We start from the raw sequence: 23,332 nt of genomic DNA on the forward strand, positions 1-23,332 counted from the left end.
ATGGAACTGACATTTTACCCATGGATTCTACTTTTGGAAATATATCTGAAGAAACCTCAAACAATCAGATTGAATGTATGCACCCTTCTGTTCATAGCAGCATAATTTACAATAGCAAAAATCTGGAAACTGCCCAATTGCCCATCAATAGATGAGTGGATAGAAAACTGTGGTACACATATATGATGGAATAGTATGCAGCACCAAAAAAAGCAGAAACTTTTACCCTTTCACACAGCATGGAGGGACTTGGAGAGCATCATTCTAAGTGAAATAAGTCAGTCAGAGAAACACAATATCACTTCATCTCACTCATATATGGAATCTAACAACAACAACAACAACAACAACAAACCTGGAAAATGGAATCAATTCAGAGACATGGAAGCTTGGAATGGAGTGTGGAATGTCAGAAGGGAAGGCGGGGGAGGGTAAAATAAAAAGAAAAAACATCCTTGGGTCATGATTAAGCACACACTCACACAGTTAAAACCAAGTTACCTAAGCCTTGAGCATTTCCTTCTGTTCTCTGAAAGCAATGGGAAAGCTCTAGCTTGCCGTGTTCTGGGTCTGCTCTAAATTGTATTTATAAATCTGTCTTCAGTCTGATGTGTCTCTGGAAATGATGATAACCCTCCATTAATTTTCTCCTTCTTGCCCAGTTGTTGTGAGAATTAAAAGAGAAAATGCTCAAAAATCTAACCCTGGAATCCTGGCAACAAAGTAAGGGTCATCAATCATCTGCATGTCACATAGATCCAAATGAGATTCAGTGAGATTACTTGAGTCTGTTGGAGATTCCCAGGTGGGCACCACAATGAGACCTGAGTGCCCACAGCACCTGCCTCCCTGCAGCAGAGTCAGTGGCTTCTTATAGGTCCCATTTCTCACTAAAATGCACCCAAACACAATGGTCATTGTGGTTATTGGGTGTGTGAGAAGTGTCTGGGAATGTCTTTGCAGGCAGAGGCTGGGGTACCAGGACAGTGAGAGAGAGAGAAACATCCTATCTAATAAAAAGAGTAATATGCAAATTGACCATACCTCCACTATGCCCACAAGCCAATCGGGAGTGAGTATGCAAATTAACCCCAACCAAGATGGCTGCGGCCACAGAGAGAGCAGGAGGGAGGCTCGGGTTTCCCCGGCAATGGAGGAAGCCAAGCTTTCCGCACACCCTGGCCGGCCCAGGCCTCTAATCAATGCTACAAAGTTTCAATTATAGAAGATAAATACATCCGAACAAAAATGGCAGCAGGCACATAGCTGAAGAGAGCAAGATGCTAGGGTTGCCCCCAGCGATAGAGGAAGCCAAGCTTTCTGCAGCCCTGGCCTGCCTTGGCCTGCGCTTAAGGCTACAAAGTTTCAATTATAGAAGACAAGTACATCCCAACAGAAATGGTTGCGGCCAGGGAGTGAGCAGGAGGCTTGGCTTCACTCCAGGCTACAAAGTTTCAGTTGTAGAAGATAAATAAATCCCAGATACCAGGGCCTCTACTTGGGTTGCTGGGGGGGGGGGGGGGGGGGCGTGTCCTGTTTGCAAAACAACACAGGCCCTTCACCCAGGCTGCCACTTGCCCCAAGGGAACCCCCACCCTGATCTGGGACACCCTTCAGGGCAAAACAGCTGGCCCCCACCCATGCACCAGACCTTGATCCTATCTAATAAAAGAGTAATATGCAGATTGACCATCATTCCAATGGTTAAGATCCTGCCCCCATGTGGATACTAGAGGGCCAGCAGGGGAGGGCAGTTTTGAGGGACCAGGCCTGCAAGGGTGAGCAGTTGGGGGTGATCAAGTCAGCAGGGGAGGGCAGTTGTGAGGAACCAGGCCTGCAAGGGAGGGCAGTTGGGGTGACCAAGCCTATAGTCGAGGGCAGTTAGGGGTGACCAGGCCGGCACAGGAGGGAAATTGGGGGCGACCAGGCCTAGAGGGAAGGGCAGTTGGGAGGGACCCAGGCCTGCAAGGGAGAGCAGTTGCGGGGGACAAGTCTTGCAGCGGAGGGCATTTAGGGGTGAACAGGCCTGCAGGGGAGGGCAAGTAGGGGCAAACAGGCTGGCAGGGGAGCAGTTAAGCATCAATCAGGCTGGCAGGCAAGAGGTTGGGGGGATCAAGCTGGCAGGCAGAAGCGGTTAGGGGCAATCAGGAAGGCAGGCAGGCGAGCAGTTGGGAGCCAACAGTCCTGGCTTCTGAGAGGAATGTCCAACTGCCCGTTTAGGCCCGATCCTACCGGGATCAGGCATAATGGGCAGTTGGACATCCCTCGAGGGGTCCCAGATTGGATAGGGTGCAGGCTGGGCTGAGGGACATGCCCCGCCCCCCATGCTCAAATTTCGTGCACCGGGCCTCTAGTCAATAATAAGAGAGAATCATTGACCACCTGCCTCCTGCATTCCCCATACTAGGGCATTTACCCTGGGGCGCAGGTATGTGCCCTGATTGGGAATGGAACTGTGAACTCCTGGATCATAGGTCCATGTGGAACCACTAAGCCATGCTGGCTGGGCTATCTTCATTCATTTTTCTCACTCTCTCTCCCTCTCCCTTGCTCTATGAAATCAATAAAAATGACATAAAGATCAACTAAAATATTAAAAATAAAATATATTAAAACATATTTTTTCAATACAAAAAAACTTCATTTCCTAAAGAAAAAAGTACAAAATGAGTAAAATTCCAATATCCATCTTTGTTTTTCCAATGTCTTTTTCAAAATATTTTCATATAAAAAATATGGAATGCTTCACGAATATGTGTGTCATCCTTGCACAGGGGCCATGCTAATCTTCTCTGTATCGTTCCCATTTTAGTATATGTGCTGCTGAAGCAAGCACTCCACTGTCTTTTTGTTAAAGAAAATTGCCTCTATAAATCAACAAACGACCAGTACTCAATATTCTGGAGATATTAATGTTTATTGCATGTAACATATGTAAGATTGCTTTCTTTGAAATAGTAAGCAAAAATCTATATATAAATAAAGCCAAACAAACAGCAGAATGACCAGAATGACCAGAGGGTATGAAGCACACTGCCGTCAACCCCTCCCCCTGGCTGCCCTCACCCCTGATAAGCCCCCCGCCGCCCCCCCACCTCCTGATCACTGAAGTGTGACCTGCAGTAACTCTAAGTAAACACTCTCCAGTCATCATAGACCAGGAACCTGAATGACAAGTGATCAGGAAGAAAACTGATCACGGTCTGGACCGTCAATCAGGTGTCGAGGAGAGGTGCCCACCATAACCACCATCTTCTCCGCTCCCAATCGGCCCTCCCCGACCCAGATAAAGTCAGGTGTCCAGGAAAGGTGCCCAGCACAACCAACATCTTCCTGTGTTCTCTCTCCACTGCTTACTACCAAAGAGGGCAGCCACATCAAATCACAGCCTCTCTTTAGAGGGTTTTTCTGCATGGAACTAAACTGTATTACCTGTCCCGGGAGAGGCTTAGAAATGGAAATTGTTAAGTGTCCCAGACAGGCAACCCAAGCTCCCAGCCCCTCCTTTTCCTTTTTCTTTTTTTCAGTGCCTCCTTGTACAGAGGCCAGGGCCAGCTGGAACAGGTGTCTGGGATTTATTGATCTTCTATAATTGAAACTTTATAGCCTTGAGCAGAGGCCAGGGCTGGCCAAGGTGGGCGGGAAGCTTTTCTTCCTCCATCGCCGGGGACAACCCAAGCCTCCTCTTTGCTCCAGCACCCTGGCCGCCATCATCTTAGTTGGGATAATTTGCATACTCACTGATTGGCTGGTGGGTGTAGCGGAAGTACAGTCAATTTACATGTTTCTCTTTTATTAGATAGGTTTTCTTATTAAAATGCACCCAAAGACAATGGTGCTTGTGGGCATCAGAGAGTGAGAAGTGTCTGGCCTGGGTGTGTCTCTGCAGGGAGAGGCTGGAGTTCAAAGGAGATGGAGAGAAAGAGAGAAAAAAAAATCAATGCCGAGAAAGAATCATTTCTCAGCTGCCTCTTGTATGCTCAACACTGCGGATCGACCCGGGGTACAGGCATCCTCCCTGACTGTGAATGGAATCATGACTTCCTAGTTTACATGTATAAACTTAGAAGCTTAGTGAACAAAATTCAGGCACTCAGGGGGATTCCTCAGTCCGGGCTGTGTCCTCCTGCAGTCCGGGAGCACTCGGGAAATGTCAACTCACAAAGGTAAATAACACTTATATACATATAAAGAATTATACAGAGTCCTAACTGGTTTGGCTCAGTGGATAGAGTGTCTGCCTATGGACTGCGGGGTCCCAGGTTCGATTATAGTCAAGGGCATGTACCTTGGTTGTGGGAAGACCCCAGTGGGGGGTGTGCAGGAGGTAGCTGATCCATGTTTCCCTCTCATCGATGTTTCTAACTCTCTATCCTTTTCCCTTCCTCTCTGTAAAAAATCAATAAAATATGTATTTAAAATAAATTCTATCTAATAAAACAGTGATATGTAAATTGACCATCACTCCAACATACAAGATGGCTGCCTCCATGTGGGCACAAGATGGCCACCAGAAGATGACCAGCAGGGAGGGCAGTTGAGAGGGGCCAGGCCTGCAAGGGAGGGCAGTTGGGGGCGATGAAGCCTGCAGTCGAGGGCAGTCAGGGGTGATCAGGCTGGCAGAGGAGAGAAGTTGGGGGCGACCGGGCCTGCAGCGAAGGGCAATTGGGGAGGTACCCAGTCCTGCAGGGGAGAGCAGTTGGGGGGGGGGGGAGACTAGGCCTGCAGGGTAAGGCAGTTAGGGGTGACCAGGCCTTCAGGGGAGGACAGTTAGGGATCAATCAGGCTGGCAGGGGTACAGTTAGGCATCAAGCAGGCTGTCAGGGGAGTGGTTAGGAGGTGACCAGGCTAGCAGGCAGAAGCGGTTAGGGAAAATCAGGAAGGCAAGCAGGCAAGTAGTTGAAAACCAGCAGTCTTGGCTTGTGAGATGGATGTCCAACTGCCCGTTTAGGCCCGATCCTACCTGGATTGTGCCTAAACTGGCAGTCAGACATCCCTTTAGGGGTTCCAGATTGGATAGGGTGCAGGCTGGGCTGGCTGAGGACACACTCCCCAATGCATGAATTTTGTGCACCAGACCTCTAATAAATCAATAAAAACAAACAAACACAAATTATACAGTAATGTTTGTACCACCTTTATTAGCAATAACCAAATATTTATTCAAATGGACATGATGGTGATATATTCAAAGATATGAATATTTACCAGAGCCCTAGCCAGTTTGGTTCTGGATAGAGCGTAGGCCTGCAGACCAAAGGCTCCTGGGATAGATTCCAGTCAAAGACACGTATTTTGGTTGAAGACACCTTCCCAGCCGAAACCATGGTCATAGCTGATGCAGGAGGCCACCAATCCATGTGTTTCCTTCACATCAATATTTCTCTCTGTCTTTCCCTCTCTTTTCCACTCTCTAAAAAAAGTGAATGGGAAAATATCCTTGGGTGAGTGTTAACAACAATAACAAAAAGAATGTCTATCAAAAAAAGCAACAAAAAGATGAGTTACTAATATATCTTTTAAAAATCTCTAAGAATTTATAAAATCATAATTAAAGCTGAAAAAAATTAGAAAAAGCCAAGTTCTTTATTAAAATGGAAAGCAAATCCATGGTTACTTGGAAAGCTGTGAAGAACAGCAGAGTAAAGGAAGTCATGAAGCAACTACACAGTCACAGATATGATCAGTATTGAGTGTAATGATGGTCAGTTTTATGGACATCTCAAGATTTATGAAACACTATACTTAACAAAACAGCTGTTAAAAGAATGGTTCAAGATAAAAGAAATATACTTTCATCTATTTTGGATGAAATATTCAATTCACATACTTATGCCCTCTGAGCAAGTCTCATCTCAGTGACAGAAAATGTAACAAACCATGAAAAACTTTCACCCAAACCCACTGGAATGCTGATTGGGTCACAAAAGCTACATCTCAGGCTTAAAGACACCCTTACTTTTCCTCTTAGTTTTGCTGCCAGAGCACCAATGGCTCTGATGGGAACATATCGGAGGATACAGAAAGCCACAAAACCTCCTGATTATAATCAACTAGAAGCCCGGTGCACAAAATTTGTGCACGGCGAGGGGTTGTCCCTCAGCCCAGCCTGTACCCTCTCCAATCTGGGACTCCTGGAGGGATGTCCGACTGCCCGTTTAGGCCCGATCCTGGTGGGATTGGGCCTAAACGGGCAGTCGGACATCCCTCTCACAATCCAGGACTGCTGGCTCCCAACTGCTTGCCTGCCTGCCTTCCTGATTGCCCCTAACCGCTTCTGCCTGCCAGCCTGATCACCCCCTAACCACTCCGCTGCCAGCCTGGTTGATGCTGAACTGCTCCCCTGCCAGCCTGTTTGCCCCCAACTTCCCTCCTCTGCCAGCCTGGTCACCCCTAACTGCCCTCTCCTGCAGGGTTGATCACCTCCAACTGCCCTCCCTTGCAAGCCTGGTCCCTCTCAACTGCCCTCCCTTGCAGGCCTGGTCCCTCACAACTGCCCTCCCTCGCAGGCCAGGTGCCTCCCAACTGCCCTCTCCTGCTGGCCATCTTGTAGTGGCCATCTTGTGTCCACATGGGGGCAGCTATATTGTGTGTTGCAGTGATGATCAATCTGTATATTACTCTTATTAGATAGGATAGAGGCCTGGTGCACGGGTGGGGGCCAGCTGGTTTGCCCTGAAGGGTGTCACAGATAAGGGTGGGGGTTCCCTTGGGGTGTGGGGCGGCCTGAGCGAGGGGCCTGTGGTGGTTTGCAGGCCGGACACGCCCCCTGGCAACCCAAGGGGAGGCCCTGGTATCTGGAATTTATTTTCCTTCTACAATTGAAACTTTGTAGCCTGGAGCGGAGCCAAGCCTGCTGCTCCCTCCAGGGCGGCAGCCATTTCTGCGGCAGTTAATTCACCTTCTACAATTGAAACTTTGTAGCCTTAAGCGGGTGAGCCCAGCCAGGGTGTGCGGAAAGCTTTGCTTCCCCTGTTGTCGCCGGCAACCCTGGCCTGCTCTCTCAAGCTCCATTCTGTTGCCATTTGTTTGAATTTGTTTACCTTCTATAATTGAAACTTTGTAGCTTGAGTGGAGGCTTAGGCCTGCAACGGCTATGGAAAGCTTGGCTTCCTCTGTTACCTGGGATACCTTGCTCTCTGTGGCTGTAGCCATCTTGGATTGGGGTTAATTTGCATACTCGCCCTGATTGGCTGGTGGGCGTGGCTTGGCTGGTGGGTGTGGCTTATGTAGCGGAGTGATGGTTAATTTGCATATTACCATTTTATTAGAGAGGATGCCAATGACCGCTCCACAAAAGATAAACAAGCCTGGAGTCCCTCATCTGTATACAAACAGCTCTTATCATCTTTTCAACAAAAAAATTTCTGGGTGCAGGTTTAGATGAAGACCATTCCATCTACTGGGCTACAGTCTCATCCAATAAGAATTAGGTCAGTGTTTCTGCAGTGAAAGGGTTTCCCCTCACTGCTATGGTCCTCCAACCAGTGACCATCACCCATAGAATTGAAGGCATTAGGGCACATGGTCCTCTGAAACACCTGGGCAGAAGGTTCCCTCCAAATATCTTGGCTCCCTTGAAAATAAGAAAAAAAATTCATGCTGCTTGAAGAAATACTTGAGGTTGTCACAGCTACCCCTTCTTTGGAGTGATCTCTGTGTCTCAAAGCATTCATCTTCACATGAGGACTAGAGACTCCACAGTGTTTCCTGGGAATTTATGGGCAGCAACGTAAATTTGGCAAAAACTGCTGAGCTAATTTCTGCACCATAGTCTTCCCCCAAGGGCAAAAAATGTTTGAGACCGCATAAAATTTTTTCACATCACCGTGCTTGGAGAGCCCAGATCTTCTTGAAAACTAACCCATAAAGTCAATACAACACCCAACATTAAAGCAGGCTTTGGAAAAACCCTTCATTATTTTTCAAAGAAAGAGACCTAAGACTGGCAGTTCTCCCGTTGATGACTTAGGCACACAAATATGGCAGTTCTGCAACATTATGTCCACTGCGGCCAACAGTATTCATTCCTATATGGCTACTTTAGATAAGGAAACAAGTAAGAATCAAGGGCTCAGGTATTCCGAATTTTCTTCATCAAATTAGACAACAGAGGTATCTTCCCTGGGCACATGAAGATGGTGATTGAGGCCATCTGAAGGGACCTTGTAAGTGGTTCAGTTGAAATACCTTCAGTAACAGAAATATGCAATTACATACAGCGGGCACGACATCTCTGTATGTTGGAAAGTACAACATTAATACATATGGTTCCAACATAAATACTAACAAACATAATAACAAAAACAGTTGGGAGAAGTTACATAATGTAGGTGATTAAATGTATGAGATATAATTCAGACTGGGACTTCACATATTTTCATATACAATTGTTAAGTCTTAATTAAGAAACTACATTTCCTACACATACAAGAAATTTTTCACATTTGGACTTTTTTGTGTAGAGCAAATTTGCAAATTAAGTTTAGAGATACCTCACATTCCTTGCACTCTTAACAGCTTTCTTCAGTGTGAACTCTCTGATGATATCGAAAACCATTGCTGCTTATAAAATATGTCCCACATTCACTGCATTTAGAAGGCTTTTATCCAGTGTGAATTCTCTGATGTTTATGAAGGTAAGAATTAGTTGTAAAAGATTTTCCACATTCCCTGCATTTATAAGGTTTTTCTCCTGTGTGACTTCTCTGATGATATTGGAGACCACTCATTTGTGTAAAACTTTTCCCACATTCACCGCATTGATAAGGCTTTTCTCCTGTGTGAACTCTCTGATGAATTTGGAGAGCAGTGTGACCTCTAAAAGACTTTCCACATTCACTGCATTTACAAGGCTTATCTCCAGTGTGAACACTCTGGTGACGAGAGAGGGCAACTCTCAATGTAAAAGATTTCCCACATTCGATGCATTTATAAGGCTTTTCTCCTGTGTGAATTCTCTGATGATATTGAAGAAGAATGCTCCTTGTAAAAGACTTACCACATTCACTGCATTTATAAGGCTTTTCTCCTGTGTGAACCTTCTGATGACAATGAAGCGCAGTGCTACAGGTAAAAGATTTCCCACATTCACTGCATTTATAAGGTTTTTCTCCTGTGTGAACTCTCTGATGATATTGGAGTCCAGTTCTACTGGTAAAAGATTTCGAACATTCACTGCACTTATAAGGCTTTTCTCCTGTGTGAACTCTCTGATGATATTGGAGTCCAGTTCTACTAGTAAAAGATTTCGAACATTCACTGCACTTATAAAGCTTTTCTCCAGAGTGAATTCTCTGATGACAATGAAGGTAACTACTGCAAGTAAAAGATTTCCCACCATCACTGCATTTATAAGGCTTTTCTCTAGTGTGAACACTCTGATGATTTTGGAGACCAGAGCAGTTTGTAAAAGATTTCCCACATTCACCGCACTTATAAGGCTTTTCTCCTGTATGAACTCTCTGATGACTATGAAGGTGAGTGCTAGTAGTAAAAGCTTTCTCACACACACTACATTTATAAGGCTTTTCTCCTGTGTGAACTCTCTGATGATATTGGAGACCAGTGGTTTGTGTAAAAGTTTTCCCACATTCACTGCATTTATAAGGCTTTTCTCCAGTGTGAATTCTCTCATGAGTATGAAGGTGGCTGTTAGTGGTAAAAGTTTTCCTACATTCACCGCATTGATAAGGCTTTTCTCCTGTGTGAACTCTCTTATGACGACGAAGGAGGCTGTTAGTGGTAAAAGTTTTCCTACATTCACTGCATTGATAAGGCTTTTCTCCTGTGTGAATGCTCTGGTGACTATGAAGGTTGTAGTTAGTGGTGAAAGATTTTCCACATTCACTGCATTTATAAGGCTTTTCTCCTGTATGAACTCTCTGATGATAATGAAGGCGAGAGTGAGTTGGAAAAGATTTCCCACATTCAGAGCACTCAAAACATCGACTTCCAACATGGATACCTTTTTCCTGAATAAACATGTGGGTGCAACTAATGTCTGTCTTACATTCTTTTCCGGTGTAATAATTTTTTCTCCTTTGAAAGGTCATCTCATGTGTTGAAATAGCATTTCGACTGTCCCCGGTCTGAGTAGCCGATAGGGGGAGATGTGCGGACCCAGTAAGGACACCCTGCGCAACTTCCCCGCATGTGAAATGATTCTGGGACACATTGAATTTGCAGCTGTTTGCACATGAGATCCTGTTCACACCTCTAATGAAAGTCTTCTCTCTCACATGCTGTTGGTCAACTTTTACACGGAAGTAAAACCGTTTTGCACATGCCCCGCAACTCAACAGTATCTCTCCGAGCTCTGTTCCCTGAAGCTCCACCACATGGAAAATGTTTCCCAAGGCGAGCCCACAACTCTCACAGGGGTGGCTCTTCTGGGAAGACAAGGCTACCTTTGGATTCCTTGCCTGTGACACTCTTACTGAAACCTTCCGTTTTGTTGGTTCCTCCACATTCTCTGCTCCACAGCAGCAACCTGAACAAGACGAAAGGAAGGTGAAGTACATGTTGACTTTAAGAAAACAGAATATCTTCACCACAAATGTTTCTGTCATGACTAGGCTTGATTCCAAAGAAAAATTAAGACAAGTGAGGTATATTCTGAGGAAATTGCTGTTATGCATAATGTGGCCCAAAAGTCATTCGATGATGAAAAGCTTACCAAGAGAGGGAGAGAAACACAGGATGGGATGGATACAAAGAAGAGAGGAAGGCTGTACTAACGCCTTCCTTTAGGACCTTACATGCTGACCATGTGAGTCTGTGTAGAATAATTTAACGCTGCTCAAAGCCATAAAAATGAATTGTATTAGAGCACATGATGTTCAATGTCAATTTATTTTTTTAATTTTTTAAAAATATATATTTTATTGATTTTTTTACAGAGAGAAAGGGAGAGGGACAGAGAGTTAGAAACATCAATCAGCTGCCTCCTGCACACTTCCCACTGGGGACGTGCCCGCAACCAAGGTACATGCATGCCCCTGACCGGAATCAGACCTGGGACCCTTCAGTCCGCAGGCCGACGCTCTATCCACTGAGCCAAACCAGTCAGGGCTCAATGTCAATTTAATAACATGTGTGCCCTCCAAAGTGCTGCAGGCATGGACCAAGGTTAATTTAAAGACAGACTTGTGAAAGATGCAGAGGTACAAAGTCCAAAGTTAAGGTTACTAGGAATCCCAGTAGAAATGATCGCTATTAGAACTCAGTAGTTGGCAAAGTATCAATAACCACAAACAGGCATAATTGGGTGAGGAATGGGTGTTGGAGACCGGGTATAAGCTGACATGGTCCTTGCACCTGAAGGTACTAGCAAGGCTCAGTCCCTTACCCCCACACAGATTTCCCAGGCCTGTTTGGATGGCAATTAATCAGTAAAATGAGAGCAGCCCCTACCTACAAAGCTTTCCCAGGTTTGTTTATATGACTGCTATCAGTAGGATAAGAGCTACTTTCATGGCTTACCAAGAAATATGTATCCAATTAGTGAGATTTATTGTAACAAGAACTTGTCCTTCAACTTATCCCTCCAGTAGTGATTTTAGAAGAACAAAGAATGTTTTCCTCTTGATTGATCCCCTGCTTAGTGTGTTATGTATAAAAAGCATTACACTGTTAATAAAGTAGCTGCAGTAGCTCGATGGCTTGCAGAGGTACAGTTGGTCGATGACTACCTGCAGACTCCTCCCGATCCCACTGTCCTGTCTTTCTTTCTTTTCTCAAATCCCACCTCCCTACCTCAGACAGGTTCACCTGTCAGGCTGGCCCTGACAAATGGGCAACTGTAAGAAAACACTGGGTTTCTATCTAATAATGTAACAAAGGCCAGCCAAGAATTCCTCCCCAGTGACAGTTCACCAAGGCAAGGCTGCCAGTGGGACAAATGTGCCATTCATAAAGTCCTGTTTCTTCTGTGATGTACAAATGATTCTTCCCCTTAAACCCATTTGAGCCATTACATGGGATAAACGATGCAAATCTCCAAAGAAAAACAGAACAGTTGGATGGGCAACACTGTGGTAGAACAACAAATGACAAATGAAATCACGGACAAAAGACCTATGTGAGTGACATCAGCAAGCTTGCAGGATCACACATATGAGCATCTTCCCCCATCCCAGTGTAAGGAGACAGCTATCCATGACCAAAGCATCGCACAGGAAATGGGAAAAAGTGTACCATGAAAACAAACAGGATTACAGAACACAAAGAAAAGAGAATTGTATACAAGGAATGTTAAAAAAGACTGGGTAAACAAAGATATTTGAAGATACCTACAGTAAAAAAAAAAGGATTCAGAGATACCTCCACAAGCTACGGTCCTTCTGCTATCATTGACCCTAGTGGACTCTTCTTCAAAAATTTTGTGTTTACAGCCGAGACCGGTTTGGCTCAGTGGATAGAGCGTTGGCCTTCGGACTGAAGGGTCCCAGGTTCGATTCCGGTCAAGGGCATGTACCTTGGTTGCAGGCACATCCCCAGTAGGGGGTGTGCAGGAGGCAGCTGATCGATGTTTCTCTCTCATCGATATTTCTGACTCCCTTTCCCTCTCCCTTCCTCTCTGTACAAAATCAATAAAATATATTTTAAAAAAAATTTTGTGTTTACAAACCACAGAATTCCTTCGCAGGTATGGCTTAGTTGATTGGAGCATTGTCCTGAGTACCAAAGTGTCAAGGATTCAATTCCCAGCCAAGGCACATATCAGTATGTGGATTCCACTTCCAATTAGCTTTTGTGAAAAAGGCAGCCAATTGATTTTTCTCCCTTACCCGAATATTTCTTTCTCTCTCTCCCTCTCTCCCCCCACTCTCTCTCTGAAACCAATAATACATAAACAAATAAGAATTTCAAAATAGCTAAATGCAAAATAGAACTCAGAAAACTTTAGAGACAAAGTAAAGAACAACACAATCTATCAAAAATTATGTATAAATTCAGAAAATCCAATTCTAGGAGAAAATTTTATAGGGATAAATGTCTACATTATGAAAAAAGATGTGAAAAAACCTAACCTGTCATCTCAGAAATCTCAATAAAACAAGAAAGTAAACCCAAAGGTGGCAAAGGAATGAAATAATAAATTTTTGAACAAGCATCAATAGAAGGGTGGTAAGATAATATAAAGAACACCTAACAGGTACTTTTCTTTTTCTTTTTTTTTATTGTTTTTACTAGAGGCCCAGCGCATGATTAAATCGTGCGGGTAGGGTCCCTAGGCCTAGCCTCCTGCGATCAGGGCCATCTTCTGCCTGTTCGCTAGTCCCCAGGCCCAATGCTGCCTCCGCCGCCACCACTGAGCTGCCAGGCTGTTGGGATCACCAGCTCATCCCCAGCTGCTGCCGCTGCTGCTGGGGCTTGAGGCGCTGATGAAGGGGAGCACGGCAGGGGATCCGGGTGCACATGCGTGCACCAGGCCAAAAGCCTCCGGCAGAGGCTTTTGGCCTGGAGCCGGCGCGGACAGCCGGGTGTCCGGGGTGTCCGAGGCAGCCCCCCTCAGCAGCCGCCAATCCGGCTGTTGAGAGGCGCGGGGAGGGGGGGGGCCCGCCAGCCTCCCGCCGCCCAATCGTGGGCATAGCGGAGTGATGGTTATTTGCATATTACCTTTTTATTAGGTAGGATTATTTTTAAAAATATATATTTTATTACTTTTTTACAGAGAGGAAGGGAGAGGGATAGAGAGCTACAAACATCGATGAGAGAAAAACATCGATCAGCTGCCTCCTGCACACCCCCCACTGGGGATGTGCCCGCAACCAAGGTACATGCCCTTAACTGGAATCGAACCTGGAACCCTTCAGTCCACAGGCTGATGCTCTCTATCCACTAAGCCAAACCGGTTTTGGCATAACAGGTACTTTTCTTAAAAATACAAAAATTGGCAAACCTTGAGCTAGACTAAAGCAAAAAAACAAATAAACAAAAACAAGCGTCAAGTAAATGAAAAAAGAAATGAAAGATAAGACATTACACCTCACATAATGAACTACAAAGCATAAGTGATGTTGATGTTAGGAGACGACATGACCCTTCATAGAGAAATTTGCCAAGATCCCATATGAGCTTCTGAAATTAATAAACAAATTCAGAGCCCTGATGCACCACGGTTGTGGGTTTGATCCCCCATCAGGGCACATGTAGGGGACAGCCAATGAATGCTTAGATGGGGAGAACAGCACATCAATGTTTCCCTCTTTCTCTGTCTCCCTTCCTGTCTCTAAAAATCAATAAATAAAGGTTGCCCAGTACGGCTCAGTGATTGAGCATCAACCCATGACATAGCAGATCATATATCCATTCCTTGTCAGGGGGCATGCACAGGTTGCCAGCCCAATCTCCAGTGGGGGGTGTGCAGGAAGCAGCTGGTCAATGACTCTCTCTCATTATTCATATTTCTTTTTTATGTTTATTTTTAAATTTTAATATATTTTATAGATTTTTACAGAAAGGAAGGGAGAGGGATAGAGAGTTAGAAACATCGATGAGAAACATCTACCAGCTGCCTCCTCCACACAGGGATGTGCCTACAACCAAGGTACTGGGGATGTATCTGCAACCAAGGTACATGCCCTTGTCCGTAATTGAACTTGGGACCCTTCAGTCCACAGGCCAACGTTCTATCCACTGAGACAAACCGGTTAGGGCTCATTATTCATATTTCTATCTCTCTCTCCTTCTCTTTCTTTCTGAATTCAATAAAATATATTATAAAAATAAATAAACAATTTAAACGAGAAATAAAGAGCCCTGGCCTGTGTCGCTCAGTGCTGAGAGTGCCTGCGTGTACACTGGAAGGTCATGGGTTCCATTCCCAGTAAGGGCCAGGTACGTGGCTTTCAGGTTCAATCATCCCACTTAGTGGGGGCATATGTGGGAGGCAACCAATTGATGTGTGTGTGTATGTGTGTGTGTGTGTGTGTGTGTGTGTGTGTGTGTGTCTGTCTCTCTCTCTCTCTCTCTCTCTCTGCCTCACCTCTCTCTTTTTTCTATAAGAAAAAAAAATCAATGGAAGAAATATTCTCACTATTCAGTTTTAAAAAAAATAAGAATAAAGAATTGAATTCAGAAAAGTTATGGGAGTGTAGATCCAAGATAGCAGTGTAGGCAAAAAAAATTTTTAATTCCCACAACCACATCAAAATTAAAGCTAAAATACAGGACAACCATGACCCAGAACTGCTGGACAGCTAACTGAATGGAAGTCTTACGAATAGAGAAGTAAAGAAGACAGCACACTGATACTGGTAGGCGGTATGGAGGCAAGGAAGGTGCTGGTCTGGTACCCATATGCACCACTTTTTTATTTGGGAGAAAGGTAGTCCATACAGAGATCATCCAGTGGAGCAAGGGGTCCCATACTAGATATGATGCAGATTCCAGGGTCCAGGAGATGGGGGAAAAAGTCCCTACTGGCAGTAAGAATTAAAAGCTGTAAAAACCAGTGCGGACTGGGGCCCAGTAAAAGAGAGGTTACAGGGGACCCAGCTGCTCCTCTTACATTGTCAGTAGTACAAACTGAACTTACAAGCTCCAGATTCCTCTGACCTCCAGGGCCAGGCCAGCCTTGCGGGGAGGGGTGGAATAAGACACATATGAGGAGACACTGGAATGACTGGCATTGGGGCAGGAACTCAGGGGGGCAGCTTTCTCCCAGACGGAGATGCTGGCAGAGGTCACTATACCTATGCTGGGACATCCCAGGTCACAGGTCAGACTGACAACCATGTCTGTTTGCTCTACCCTGGTGATTGCCTGGCACCTCACCCCTCCCAATTTACAACTCCACCCAAGCTGTGTGCAGCAGCTTTTGTGTATGAATGTCCTGTCCTTGCTCAGGCTAAAACCTGTCAAATACTTGCAGTTGGGTCAGGGAGCCCCAAACCTGTCAATAAAAGGCCCTAGACTTGGCACCAGCAGTAACCTTCCTTGATTCACAGCTAGGCCTCATCAGGGAAATCCAAACCCAATACAAAGAGGAGAATCTGCAGATCCCTCTGTAGATCCTGCTGGGTGGCCCAGGCAGTAGCTGACTTTACATCTCCCTGGAGACCCAAGAGCCAGTGTACCCAGTGGTCAGTGTTACACCATACCAGCTTACAACTCTTCACACCCATAAGCGACACACTCAAAAGGCAGACTCACTGAGCAACAAAGCCCCACTGAAGCAAGACCTGCTCCAAGGGGGTGTCTCCTGCACAGCAGCTCTCACACTGCAGTCTCAGTGACCCCTGCACATGCTAACATCCTCAATATAATTCTGGCAAATGGGACCCAGCATTACATTAGAAAGTTCATACACCATGACCAAGTGGGATTTATTCCGGAGATGAAAGGATGGTACAATATCTGCAAATCAATAAATATGATACATCATATAAATAAACTGAAAGGCTAAAAAAGACATAATCATATCAATCAATGAGGAAAAAGCATTTGACAAAATCCAATACTCTTTCTTGATTAAAACTCTCAGCAAAGTCAGAGTATAGGGATCATACCTCAACATAATAAAAGCCTTACATGACAAACCTACAGCCAACATCAGACTCAATGGGCAAAAACTAAAACCATTTTCCCTAAGAACAGGAACAACACAGGGAAGCCCACTTTCACCACTCCTGTTTGATATAATACTGGAAGTGCTAGCCATAGCGAACAGACAAGAAGAAATGGAAGGCATCCAAATTGCAAAAGAAGAAATAAAACTGTCATTATTCACAGATGACATAATATTGTACATAGAAAACCCTAAAGACTTCGTCAAAAAACTACTAAATATAATAAATACATTCACCAATGTAGCAGGATACAAAATTAACACCCAGAAATATATGACTTTTTTACACACCAATAATGAAGTCACGGAAAGACTAACAAACAAACAATCCTACCTACCACATCAACAAAAATATTAAGATATCTAGGAATAACTTAACTAACTTTGAAATTTAAAGTTAACTTACTCCGAAAACTACAGGAAGTTGAATAAAGAGATAGAAGACATAATAAATAAATAAATAAATAATCCCCATATTCATGGATTGGTAGAATAATCATCATTAAAATGTCCATACTACCCAAAGCAATCTATAGATTCAATGCAATTCCCATGAAGATACCAATGGAATATTTGAGAGAACTATAATAAACTCTCCAAAAATTCGTAGGTAAAAACAAAACAGCCGAAGCCGGTTTAGCTCAGTGGATGAAGCGTTGGCCTGCGGTCTGAAGGGTCTCAGGTTCGATTCCGGTCAAGGGCATGTACCTTGACTGCGGGCACATCCCCAGTGGGGGTTGTGCAGGAGGCAGCTGATCGATGTTTCTCTATCATCAATGTTTCTAACTCTCTATCCCTCTCTCTTCCTCTCTGTAAAAAATCAATAAAAAATATTTTTAAAAAAACAACAAAAATCGAATAGCCGCACCAATCTCGATAAAGAAGAACAAAGTTGAAGGGATCATAATACCAGATACCAAGCTATATTACAAAAATGCCTGGTTCTGGCACAACAACACACAGATAGAACAATGCAACAGAATCGAGAACCCAGAAAGCGACCGAAGCCATTATGCTCAATATTTGACAAAGGAGGCAACAGTATACAACGGAGTCAACACAGTCTCTTCAATAAATGGTGTTGGGAAAATTGGACAGGTATATGCAGAAAAGTGAAAGGACACCACCAACTTATACCATACACAAAAATAAACTCAAAATGGACAAAGGACTTAGACATAAGTCAGGATACCATTAAAATCTCAGAAGAATCTACAGACAGCAATATATCAGACATATATCTTTACCGATACCTAATCTAGGGTAATGGAAACTAAGTAAAAAAATAAACAAGAGGCACTACATCAAAATAAAAAGCTTCTGCACAGCAAAAGAAATCATCACCAAAACAACAAGAAAGCCTACTGCATGGGAGAACATATTTGCCAATGTTATGTTTGGTAAGAGTGTTCTCTACAAAACTGAAAGGGAACTCATACATCTTAACAAAAACAAGATAAAAAATCTAATCAAAAAATGGGCAAAGGCCTTAAAAAGACACTTTTTGAAACTGCACACACAGAAGCCCGAGACATATATGGAAACATGCTCAAAGTCATTAATCATCAAAGACATGCAAATCACAACAATGAAATATCATCTCACAGCTGTCAGGATGGCTATCATCAACTAATCCACAAACGAGAAGTGCTGGCAAAGATTGGGACAAAAAGAAACTCCTGGGCATGGCTGGTGGGAATAGACTGGTGCAGTCACTGTGTAATATATTACAGAGCTTCCACAAACATTAAAAATGGAACTCCCATTTGACCCAGTAATCCCACTCCCAGGAATATATCCCAAGAAATGACAAACAGCCTTAGCTGGCTTGGCTAAGTGGATAGAGCATTGGCCTGCAGACTGAAGGGTCCCAAGTCAATGCAGGCCAAAGGCACATGTTGGGTTGTGGGCTCGATCTCCAGTAGGGAGCGTGCAGGAGGCAGCCGATAAATGATTCTCTGTCATCATTGATGTTTCTGTCTCTCTCCCTTCCTCTCTCTGAAATCAATAAAGAAATATATATTTTTTTAAAAGAAATCAGAAAGGACATATGCACCGCTATCTTCATAACAGCACAATTTACAGAAGGGTCCCAGGTTTGATTCCAGCCAAGGGCACATGCCTGGGTTGAGGGCTCGATCCCCAGTAAGGGGCGTACAGGAGGCAGACAATCAATGATTCTGTCTCATCATTGATGTTTCTATCTATCTCTCCCTCTCCCTTCCTCTCTGAAATCAATAAAAATATACTTTAAAAAAAGAACAAACTGTGGTAGATCTACACAATGGAATATTACACTGCTGTAAAAAAGAAGGAACTCTTACTATTTGTAACAGCATGGATGGACCTGGATAGCATTATGCTAAGGGAAATAACCCAGTGGGAGAACAAGAAATATCACATGATCTCACTCATTTGTGGTCATAGGGGAAAGAGGAGACATATGCAATACAAATATAATACTTTAAAAAATAAACAATTTTAAAAATTTTTGAAAATATACATAGTACACAACACAATCTACAGATTAAATGCAATCCTGAGGATAATTCCTACGGTATTTTTCAAAGAAATGAAAAGAGAATCTTGAAATATATGGAACTAAAAATGAGGAATAGCAAAAACAAAGATGGTGGCATCACACTTCCTGACTTCATTTTAGTACAAAGAGAAAGCAAGCAAAGGGTGTGTTGCTGGAGAAACAGACACATACATCAACAGAAAAGAACAGAAAACACAGAAATAAAATCAGGCACATCCTTTCAAGTAATATTTGACAAAGATGCAAGACATAGAAGAAGGGAAAGATAGTTTCTTCAATGAATGGTGCTGTTGAAATAAATACTTACATGTAAATACAACAATACTGGTCACCACTGATAAAATGTAACTCAACCTGCATGACAGAATTGAATGTCAGCCCTAAAACTGAAACCTCCTCAGGACAATCTAGAGAAAAAGTTTTGGAAGTTTTTTTGGACAGGATTTTCTGAATGTGACACCAACCACCACACAAAAAAGAAAAAACAAACAGTCCAGATGCAACAAATAAAGAAAAAAAGCTTATTCTCAGCACAACAGCAATAAACAAAATGAAATGAAATCTAAAGAACAGAAGAAAATACTTGCAAATCATATGAAGGAATCACTTGGAGAGATTGTGGATTCAGTTCTGATCAGCACAATAAAGCAAATATTGCAATATGGAAAGAAATTCACACAAATAGTTGCAGTTCCCAGGGAATAATAAAAGTATGTTAATACCATACTGCAGGCTAATAACAATGCAATGACTGTCTGAAAAGCAAACTCTATAGAATTTCATTAAAAACACTTCATTGCAAAGCACTAGTAACAACCATCTGAGCTTCTTAGAAACAAGGTGGCACTAGACTTGCTGAGCGCTGGGTTGCCAAATCCATGGAATTTGTAGAAAAGCGGGTGTGGGGGAACAATATCTGCAAAGGACAATTAAGCACATGCAACAATATGTGCTCCTGTAGGTCATAACAATTAATATATAAAATATACAAGGTAGTCAAAAGAATCTTTAACCAAAAAATAGTTACAAACCAGGACAAGGATGTAGAGACAATTATTCAAAAAATAGGTACAAGTGACCAACAGGAATACAGAAAATGCTTTCCCCACTGATCAAGGTGGAATCCCTCAGGCTTCCTGCAACACTACCAACCACAAGTCCTTCCCTGTGAACGTAGAACAGCGGGGAGAACTGGGACTTCAGGAATAGAAGGGAGCAGCGGATACAGACCAACCCTCCCCAGAAGAGCAGCTACCCAGCACATTGGAAAATCAAGCAGAACCAGAGTCTACATGGGAGGACACAGCACACCCTGGGGGATGGGGCCTGGGAAATCGCAAACCCAAGCCCAGGTCAGTGGTGTGAGTGAGGGTCTTACCCAGGGAGGATACAAGTTCAAAGTTCTCCAGCATCACATTCAGGTACAGCTGTCTCTGACCCTCATCAAGGAGGTTCCATTCCTTCCTGGAGAAGTACAGGGCAATGTCCTCAAAGGTGACTCCAACCTGTCAGAATGGAGATCATTGGAAACCAGAGCTGTCTCCCTGAGAACCCCCACTCCTACTCCTTACACACCTCCCCCCCCTCAACCTCCTCCAGGGCACCCGGTTAGTGTGGACAGCAGGCCCTAATGCCAGTGCAGGCTGCTCTCTCATCACAGTCCCATTACTCACTGGGATTGCCCTCAGCAGAGCAGCTGGGTTGGGTGGGAAGGATTGGGGGAGGGGAGGGGAGAGAGCAATGCCATTTAAGCTCTGGGGATGCCTGCAGGGCCCCAGCCTTCCTGCCAAGCAATTCCACTGCAGTCCCCTAGATCATGCCTCCAAGACACAGCCAAGCCTGGGTTTATGCTTCGCCTTTAAGTCCCCACACCAGGTCCCAGGGACCATCAGCTCACACTTCCTCCAGATGTGCACACCACTGGGTAATCTTTAACCTCTTCCCATCTTCAGTCCCAGGTTCACTCCCTCAGCTCTGCCCCCTTCCTGCTCCAATGCCACTGGATCTCGCTGGACTCACCCATGAACTTGGCACATGGCATGTAGAGAAGCTTGTCTTCCAGCCGGATCCAGGACCACCCCCGGCCCATGATGGACCCCACAGCCGGGAAAGCCCCAATGAGGCTGTGACGTCCTCCCTGCAGCCTCTGATCTGTCCGCCAATCCTCACAGCCCACACCCTCAGGGAACCTCAGATGCAAGTCACCCCTGTCCACTTGAAGCATCCATCTTATATAAAAACTGCTGTTGGAAATTTTAACCTTGCTATTTGGCTTCTGGAAATGCTTGCTTGCTTAAATAATAAGGAAAATAAGACTATTCCCACTTCAGAGAGGCCATTAAACTTTTCCAGGACGAAGTTATCAGTGCTGGCACCAGGCCAGGCCTTTGGTTGATTTCTTAAGTCCCCAGCACATAGGGGCTCCTTAAGAACTTGCAAAGGGGACCGGATACACCCCATATTTGGGAGATAAAGAAGGTAAAAACAGCCCAAACCGGTTTGGCTCACTGGATAGAGAACTGCCTGCTGACTGAAGAGTCCCAGGTTCGATTCTGGTCAAGGGCATGTACCTTGGTTGCAGGCAAGTCCCCAATGGGGAGTGTGCAGGAGGCAGCTGATCAATGTTTCTCTCTCATCGATGATTCTAACTCTCTATCCCTCCCCCTTCCTCCCTGTAAAAAATCAATAAAATATATTTTTTAAAATATTTTTTAAAAAGAAAGTAAAAACATATACATAGGGACAGTTCCTCATTGTTGGGGTCCAGAATTTGAGACACATTTTCCTCTGGGCCTGCGCGTACTAATAATAAATGGAACTCCATCTCTCTAAGTGTTTCTTGGTTCTTCAGTTTTCTGTCACACACCCTGCCCTGCACTGGCTGTGCCTCAGAAGAAACAACGCTCCTCTCTCCCCTCTGCCTTCCTCACGGTCCTCCACGCAAAACTGAGCTGCAGGACCTGACAGATGCCTCACCCAGGCTGTCCTGTTCGGTGTGAGGAGGCGGTGAGGGGCTGGGGGACCGGAACTCACCTCAGCGAAGCTCCTCAGCGCGGGCGCCGCCATTGTACTCTGTGGGCCGAGCGGGGCGGGAGCGGCCGGAGTAGAAGCCGCTGCAGGAATGGCGGTCTCTGTCCCGGCCCTGGCGTGGGTCCGGGCGGCGACTCCGAGCTTCAATCCCCAGTGTGAGCTGTGAGCACCACGGGAGGCTCCGACCAGAGGCTGTGAGGCGGGGAACACCACTCTCCACCTTCTCCACCGGACGCCGCGACTAGGGAAACCTGGCCGCCGCAGACAAACGTCTGCGGACGGAATAGATCTCCAGGAGGACTACCGATCCCGCCCTACAGCAGCGGACAACCGGAAATGCCTTTTATGAGCCCCCATTGGCTCAGCCTCGTGGCATTCCATGCGTGGCCTTCTGGGTATTGTAGTTCGTAGGCTCCAAGGCCAGGAGGGAGTTATGAGAGTGGATTAAGGAGCTGATAGCCCAAGAAAACACCAAGTAAACTAAGTGTCCTCTAGAGCCTTCACGGGAGGTGATTTCCAGGGCAAGTTTGTTTCTCCTGCACCTGCTGGCTTCCTTTAGCTGCTGGTTTTGCATATCTTTCAAGACCTGCTCTTCCTGAATGGCAGGCTTTGTTTCTTCATTCAGGACCTTTGGCAAGTGTCTCCTTCAGGCCAAATGTAGCTTGCAGTGGTTTCTCAATTGTCTAACTCTTGTTTAACTCGATCTAAACTGTCTCCACTGAATCCATTAAACAAAGTTAATGTCAAAAAACAGACACTCATACTTAAAGCATCTGCTTCTGATGCCATCCAAAGTATCAGCTCTGACTGGGCTGCAGTGTGGATAAGATGGCCAAGAGACATGTGAAAAAATGCTGAAAGTCACTGATCACCAGAGAGATGTAAGTTAAAGCAACAATTCGGTATCACCCCACCACTGTCAGAATGGCTGCCACCAACAAATCAACAAAGGACAAGTGCTGGTGAGGATGTGGGAAAAAGGAAACCGGAGTACACTACTGCTGGGAATGCAAAGTGGTGTAGCCATTATGGAAATCAGTATGAACTTTCATAAAAAAATTTAACATGGCCCTGACCGGTTTGGCTCAGTGGATAGAGCGTCGGCCTTTGGACTGAAGGGTCCCAGGTTCGATTCCAGTCAGGGGCATGTACCTTGATTGCGGGCATATCCCCAGTAGGGTGTG

General features: G+C 44.7%; 1 protein-coding gene across 2 annotated transcripts; it reads right to left on the bottom strand.

Annotated features, from left to right (window-relative positions):
• Positions 1–4,774: 4,774 nt before the first annotated feature.
• Positions 4,775–22,530, bottom strand: LOC307116580 (zinc finger protein 547-like). 2 transcript variants are annotated; one of them, XM_079800671.1, is made up of 4 exons: positions 22,152–22,530; positions 20,497–20,623; positions 10,410–10,492; positions 4,775–5,413 (listed from the first exon to the last, which is right to left on the bottom strand). In XM_079800671.1, exons 1-4 carry the CDS (start codon positions 22,182–22,184, stop codon positions 5,375–5,377), a joined length of 282 nt encoding a protein of 93 aa, XP_079656797.1. In that variant the 5' UTR covers positions 22,185–22,530; the 3' UTR covers positions 4,775–5,374. The 2 variants fall into 2 exon arrangements, with proteins under 2 accessions (XP_079656797.1, XP_079656796.1); XM_079800670.1 differs by lacking the exon at positions 4,775–5,413 and having other exon boundaries at positions 6,410–10,492.
• Positions 22,531–23,332: the final 802 nt, after the last annotated feature.

Source organism: Cnephaeus nilssonii, assembly GCF_951640355.1.
Source record: "Cnephaeus nilssonii genome assembly, chromosome: 20".
NCBI classification, from domain to species: domain Eukaryota; kingdom Metazoa; phylum Chordata; class Mammalia; order Chiroptera; family Vespertilionidae; genus Cnephaeus; species Cnephaeus nilssonii.

What these genes read in the sequence shown, in the direction of transcription:
- LOC307116580 (XM_079800670.1), bottom strand. Translation starts at nt 22,184, where the DNA reads ATGGCGGCGCCCGCGCTGAGGAGCTTCGCTGAG. An exon ending in CGCTGAGGAGCTTCGCTGAG is followed by an intron (nt 20,624 to 22,151) that starts GTGAGTTCCGGT and finishes CCATTCTGACAG; the next exon opens with GTTGGAGTCACCTTTGAGGA. An exon ending in TGAACTTGTATCCTCCCTGG is followed by an intron (nt 10,493 to 20,496) that starts GTAAGACCCTCA and finishes CGTCTTGTTCAG; the next exon opens with GTTGCTGCTGTGGAGCAGAG.